Genomic DNA, 6545 nt, shown 5'->3' with positions numbered 1-6545 from the left:
TAGCTAAGAACTTTTCCCAAGGAATATTTTAAAATTTTTACATCAATGTTTATGGAATGACATACTTTTTGATTCAAGGTTCTTAAATGTAGTTTTAGTTTTGATTCAATGTTATAGAACACTGTTTTTTTAAACTGTGATCTGCAGCCCACATGTAATGGAATCACCTGGGGTGCTTATATTTAAAAAATGCAGATTCTAGGGCTCACACCAACTAAATCTCCTGGGATTGGAGACCAGGAGGTAGCTCCTATAATCTCCACAGTTGCTTCTAAGGTACACTAAGTTTAAGAACCATTCTTTCATATTTTCAGACTGGGGATTCTTACAAAATGACAAAGAAGGAAAACCTTAATCTTTTAAAGTTAGAGTTCAAGCATTAGACTATGTGCTTCTTAAACAGTTTGTCTTTCCCATTTTCTCTTTCCAGTTCTTTATACTGTCAAGGGATTGGTGCAGAAATGGGAAACAAAGCAGTGAAAGAAAAACTATTTATTTCTTTATACACATTTTCCTTTAATAATCACCAAAGACTTTCATTTTCTGTCACCCACCCTGTCCACCAGTTATGTTGGCCTTCAATATATGGCGATAGCAACATATATAAATCTATATCATACATTTATACACACAAACACATTCTACCAGCACTGTGAAGACACAGACTAGGCTTTACCATGGCTGGAGGCCTCTCCCATGCCACTTAAAAATGAGCACAGGTTTGCTCTATGCAAGAATTTCAACAGAGTTGGTCTGGCCATCAGTCTCCAATTTCCCCAAGGTAAGATAGGATGACAAAATAGGACAGCATCTTTGAAGTGAGGTCAGTCCAATTTGGATATCATAGAAGAAAAGAAATAGGATGTGCTAGGTTAAGCCTGAGATGGTATCTGGGAAGTCACCACATTCATGATGTGAACTCAAAGAACGCAGGTGCTACAGTGCAGACCAAAGGCCAGCCTGACTCGACCCAACAGGGTCAGGTGTGGATCTGTGAGTAGTGCTCACTGAGCCCCCGCCAGCAGTGTCCGGCAGGGCACCGCTGCTCTGTAGTGTGCTTTTAGAACCTGACAGAGGAGCTCCAGCATTGGGACCACGTGCCCCATTCGTCGGAATCAGGGTCCTAGATCCACTGAGTTTTCCATCTCAGGACAGCCGATGAGGCAAGAAATGTGCTCTTGCTAGTTCCCAAGCTGCTGGGGCTGTTGAGAGGCAGTATCCCAAAACCTTCTATGCAAACTACGCATCTTTTGCTTAGTGCTGGGCCAAGTGGACCTTGGCTAATGGTATTCCATAGCTGTCAGAAAGGCTTTCTGCCTTTCTCCCAGCTCCACCAGGATACATCTCTGACTCCCTCTTCTGGACCCTCCAGTGGACTTGGAGGAATGAGGCCCAGATGCTCCTCAGCAGATAGGTAGCTGCACAAAAGGGGGACAGGCCAACCTTTCCTGCTGTTTTAAGGACTTCTGGTGGCTGCGCTTCTTGCATGGTTCCTGGAAGGCAAGGGTCACAAGGCTGGAGTACACGTCAGAGCCCTTAGGGATTTCACCTGCAGACAAACATAAAACAAACCAAATCAGTGTATATTGCCAGGCCCTACTGATGGCTACCTGAAGCAGGAGTGAGAGCTACATGGTGACCAAAGCCAGGAGCATGGTGAGAGCCAGTTAAGAGGATGAGCTAAGAGCATGCGCTGCAGTCTGGAGGAGCAACAGGTGCCCGAGGTTAGGGGGAGCCTCCCACCTCCCTGTGTGCTGAGATCCCTGCTCCAATTCACTGCACACTGGGTGGCTGGATCCTACCACTCCCTCTTCAGGGGCCAGGTGACTCTCCAAATCACTTTGTCTCAGCAGAAAGAGGCCTTTGCCATCTCCAACCAAGAAAGAAGTGCTTAGCGTGAAACATGCACATACAGAAACAGCCTGTTGTAGGAAGAAGAGGACATTTTGCAGGGAAGTCCTCTGTTAAGTTTATGTCCAGTCGCCATAATGAGGGTGTGGAGGGGCCAAGTCCACAGGGACCTCAGAGCTCAACTAAGTCCAGTTCCATCTTTGACAGGTGAGGGTGCAGCAGTCTCACAGAGACTAAGGGACAAGCCAAAGCCACACAGCAGTTAGTGATAAGCCAGGGATTAGAACCGAGGCCTCGGGTCCTTTCCAGTGATCTATGGGAGGTGGAGGGGAAAGCTTCCACACTGGAGAAAGCCAGTGGATACTAGAGATTTTTGGGTTACCTTTTCTGGGACAGGAATAAGGCTTTACAGAGGCAATCCTGTAAGTGCTGCTCTAAAGAGGCTCAGGAAAGAGAAGAATTATCAGAGAAAAATAAAAGGGAATTAGTGAAAAAATTAAAAAAAAAGAGCAAGTTAAACTGGCCCAAGTCATTTTCACACTATGGAGATCAACATTCTCTCAGGTTATGGTTTAGAAACATTTCTAGGAATATGCTGAATTGCTTATGGCAAAGCTTTGAAGTTCACATTAAAAGGTTTAGTTTCTGATTTTTAACCATTTCATATACCTCAAGTTTTTCTTCAAAGCACTTCCTAGGGAATGATGAACACTTAGTGTTTTAAGTAAATGTAGATAATGTCTGGTACATATGTAATATTTTTCCCGTGAAGGTTCAGTTGTTATTTAACAAATTCTCTTTTAGACCAATGAGACCCAACAGATCTCTTTTGTCGTGCTACTTAAAGATACAGCAAAATCAAATTGCTGTTCTTAACCCAGGAGTGTGCAGTGAAATCAGTTTATTAGGTTGCAAATTGCTTTTACTTTTTCATGAAGAGTAGAACACATAACTGGCCTCAAGATCCCTCTACCAAAAGCTCATTCAGAGGCAGACTCCTGAATGTCTAATGACTTCCAGAGTGAGCTGAATTGCATTTCTCCAGTCTCCTGACCTGGCATCAAAGAAGAAAAATTGGAGTAAAATGGAGAGATGAGGACAATGTGAGAGTGAACCAAGATACAGGGGCAGGAGCTGACGGGGTGGGAGGGTGATGGGAACAGAAACTATCAGGAAGCTCACTGAGGACCTGTGATCTTGCAAGTGGACTGAAAATCTTCTCCTGGAAGGCCAAAGCAGGCCAAGCATCGCCTACAAGATCTGCTAACGGATGGTGATGGGTGGGGGACAGGCTTGGTGCCTCTGACTGGTGCAGTAGTTTCCTTACCTCTAAGTTAGTCCTTGCCTTCTTTAAAACATCGTGTGTTCTGGCCTCTGAAACAACAAAAGAGCACCACAGAGTAGAAATCACCAGCAGAAATTAACCCTATTTGCTTAGCGTGAGAATTCTAAAGCATTTATTTCTTTCTAGCTATTCAGTTTGGAGTCTCATTCTATCCACCCCGTCCTCCCCTCCCTCTGCATCCACAATTGCTCGTGGCACAGGAGGTTTGGGGACATCAAATCAGTCTCCACTCCCAACATCTCCAAGCCCACCTGGTCACTGCTCATCAGCAGCACAAGTGCGGCATTGGGAAGACTGCCTGTTTCTTCCCCCATTCCCTCTCAGGGAACCTACGCTGGCTGACGATGAACTGCTTCATGCTCTCCTTCTGTTGGTTGGTGGTCTTCAGACGCTCAGCTGTGCTCTGAAGGAGCCGCTCCTGTTTGGATACTTTGGTTCTCAGTTCCAGAAGTTCCCTTTCTGTTGATTCTCCCTGGATAAGAGGAACAGACTCTTACTGAACAGGCAGAAGGCCTAAAGCACCCTGTGCTTTGTGGCTCTTTCCAGTTCAAAGAAGGATTCTACAATCTTCTCAACCCTCCTGAACTGGATTTCCTCCTTCACAGCCTCGAATACCTCCAGCTGAGGACAGTTTAGGATGAGGCCATTAGGCAGGAATAATGAGACTCTGGAATTCCCCATGCAGACTAGCACAGGCCTACACACCTGTAGCTTAAGAGAACCTCGCCTCAGGCTGGTATCAAACTCTCAACTCTGAAGAGGACCTTGCTTTAGTCCTGATATCAGTTCTGTCACTCTCCCTTCACAGGTAAGATTGAGAGTTCAGAAGTGTTATGCTGGGGAGAGAGATCTGGACTCAGGCAAGTTTGCAAGTTTGTAAATATTTGTGCCAACATGAAGATGGCACAACACCCTCTCCCTGGAATTAGCATAGTTGGATCCAAAAGGTATTGGTGACATTGACCTGGAAGTAGAATCCCTGGGGAGGGGATCCTGAAACCTGCCTACACAAGGGTCTGCCAATCAGAGTTAGCCTGAGCTCTGAGCAGATCCTGAGGGGAGGCTGACTTTCCCCAGGCCTGGTCCAGCGATGCCAGCTTAAGTTGTATGTTGGGATTCCAGGCAGTGGCTAAAAAGGCTCAGTCTCATGGGGCATTCTGTGATCATTTGACCACGGGACCTGTGGGGTGGGAGATGGGTGCTAAAGCTTTAACTGAATTTCAGCTCATCCAAACTTCAGAGAGGTAAAGAAACTGAACATTTATGGATTGCCAGGGTTCTGATGTCTCCGCCTTCTCCACACTCCTTCCTCGTCTTCTTTGATTTCTTATCCAGGGGTCAAGGGGCTGGTGGGGAATGGGATGTATTTAGAGCTGCAATGAAAGCAGCCACCAAGGGTCAGAGATGTCCCTCCAGGGACACTCCTCTAAGTTCCTGTCTATCCCAATTCACTATGTGGCTCCTGATTTTCTGGAAAAGCTGTGACATTGAGGAGACAGAACAGTATTGGAGGGCAGGAGAACTGGGTTTGAACCAAGAAAGGACACTGGCATCTTACCACTTTGCCAGGCAGCACAGGGATGTGGGTGCTTGGCAGGGCCGCTCTCCAGAACATGGTGAGGGGGGAAGCCGACTCCTCTAGGGCATGGTGCAGGGCACTGGTGCTGCTCCGAAGCTCATGAATGCCTTTGCTGCCTAGCACCTGGGGAAAGGTAACACCACAGGAGCGGAGAGATTACTTTCTTCCCCCTGCGTGGGCTCAAGCTTCCTTTGTGAGTGAGGCGCAGAACATGGGCCTGCTTGAACCTGTGAAGCCCTTGCACAACCATTTGCAGCTCTCAGAACTAAGGTGCTGCTCCCTTTACCAGGAATGCCTTCCTCCACCTGCAGAACCCATAAGGCTTTCAAAACTCACCCCCCTTGCTATGTCCTCTATGAACCTGTTACCTTCCTTGCCTGAGATAAATGACCACATTTGCATTGGCGCTGTCACGGCACAAAGGATGACTTCTCATACTGTGCCTGTAGACCCGTACTGTGCTTATCTACTTGGGTGTGTGTCTTGCCCTCTAGTGTGGGGGCTCCGTGGAGGCAGGGCTGTCCCTATGCATCCATGGGTCTCCAACAGCTCAGACAGCACAGCCACTGGTGCCTGGTCTCTCTCACTGGAAAGGTGCTCTGAGAAGCTTTGCTGACTACCTTCCCTCCCCGTATGCAGTCTGCACAAGGAAATGCCGTGGCTGTCAGGCTTCTCACCCCTTCCACATGTGGGGGCCATACACCTGCAAATCCTTCAGTTTCTGTCCATCCCATTGAGTTGACTCTGCCCACAGATGGTCATGTGCCTGCATGACTATGGTAGATAATAAGCTACCAAAGGCTGCTAGGCAATGCCACGTGTTTCTGTGTGGCTGAGGGGAAATATCCAGTCAGCTATATATGGAACAGAGCAGAACTCACAGTGAAAATAGGAGATAGAGAAGAAAGGGCCTGGCTGCTATGCATGGAAGAGGAAGCCTCAGATGTTGAGAGATGCAAAGCATGGAAAAAAACAAAAAAACAAAAATGGTGGGAGAAGGAGTTAACATCAAAGGAAGAAGGGGCACAAGGAAAGAGTGCACCTAAAGCTTCAGGTGTGATTACCCCTGTGCCTTGGGCTTCAAGGCCAGGGAAGCTGCACGCTGATCTCACAAGAGACACTATCTTTTTGACCAGCAGCTTGCCCTCTGCAATCTGCTGTCTTAGGGCACTGTAGTCATCAATGTGGCCAATGACACGGTGGCCATGCTTATTGGCAAAGGAGCCATCAGTAGCATCACCCTCCAGCTTGCGAGGGGTCTTCAATACTGGAGAAGTATCCAAACCCAAGCCTAAAAAAGAAAATGACAACACAACAGAATCTTCTGTTATTCATAATGATATCCTCAGTTTGCTCCAACTCAAAAGAGGTAGGGAACAAGAAAAGGACGAGGCTGGGAACAAGAAAGGAAGCCTTGGAATTTACAAGGGTGGGGTAAAGTCCATAGAGATCTTCTGGCTTCTATATATTTTATAATCTTTCTTACATTATCTCTTAATGATAAATTTGCCAGGAGACAATTTTTTCCTTGGCAAATGAAATAGGATGAATCATAATAAATAATAAGCTTCTGGGTAGAGAAGACACAGACAAGGAAATCAAGCTGGATACAGGGAACATTTTCAAGAATGGAGAGATTATGGTGCAATGAAGCAAGAACAGCAGTAGGAAAACTACAGGAGGATGAACAATGGCAAGAAAGGCAGCCACAGAAGGTGCAGGGAGTAGGGCTAAAGGCCTTGGGGCATGCAGAGAATACTCTCTAAATAC

At 46.6% G+C, this 6545-nt stretch overlaps 1 protein-coding gene across 1 annotated transcript in view; it reads right to left on the bottom strand.

The window, feature by feature from the left end:
- Positions 1-1131: 1131 nt before the first annotated feature.
- The window catches only part of LOC100990288 (myomegalin-like), a 56155-nt gene continuing 50741 nt past the window's right edge, over positions 1132-6545 (bottom strand). Inside the window, 5 exon segments of the mRNA XM_063599202.1 lie at positions 1132-1549; positions 3179-3225; positions 3530-3668; positions 4755-4898; positions 5840-6066. Coding sequence (XP_063455272.1) covers positions 1508-1549; positions 3179-3225; positions 3530-3668; positions 4755-4898; positions 5840-6066 — 599 coding nt within the window. The 3' untranslated portion in view covers positions 1132-1507.

Source organism: Pan paniscus, chromosome 1, assembly GCF_029289425.2.
Source record: "Pan paniscus chromosome 1, NHGRI_mPanPan1-v2.0_pri, whole genome shotgun sequence".
Lineage (NCBI taxonomy): Eukaryota > Metazoa > Chordata > Mammalia > Primates > Hominidae > Pan > Pan paniscus.
Note: the sequence above shows the minus strand (reverse complement) of the source record. Positions and strands in the feature narration are given on the sequence as shown.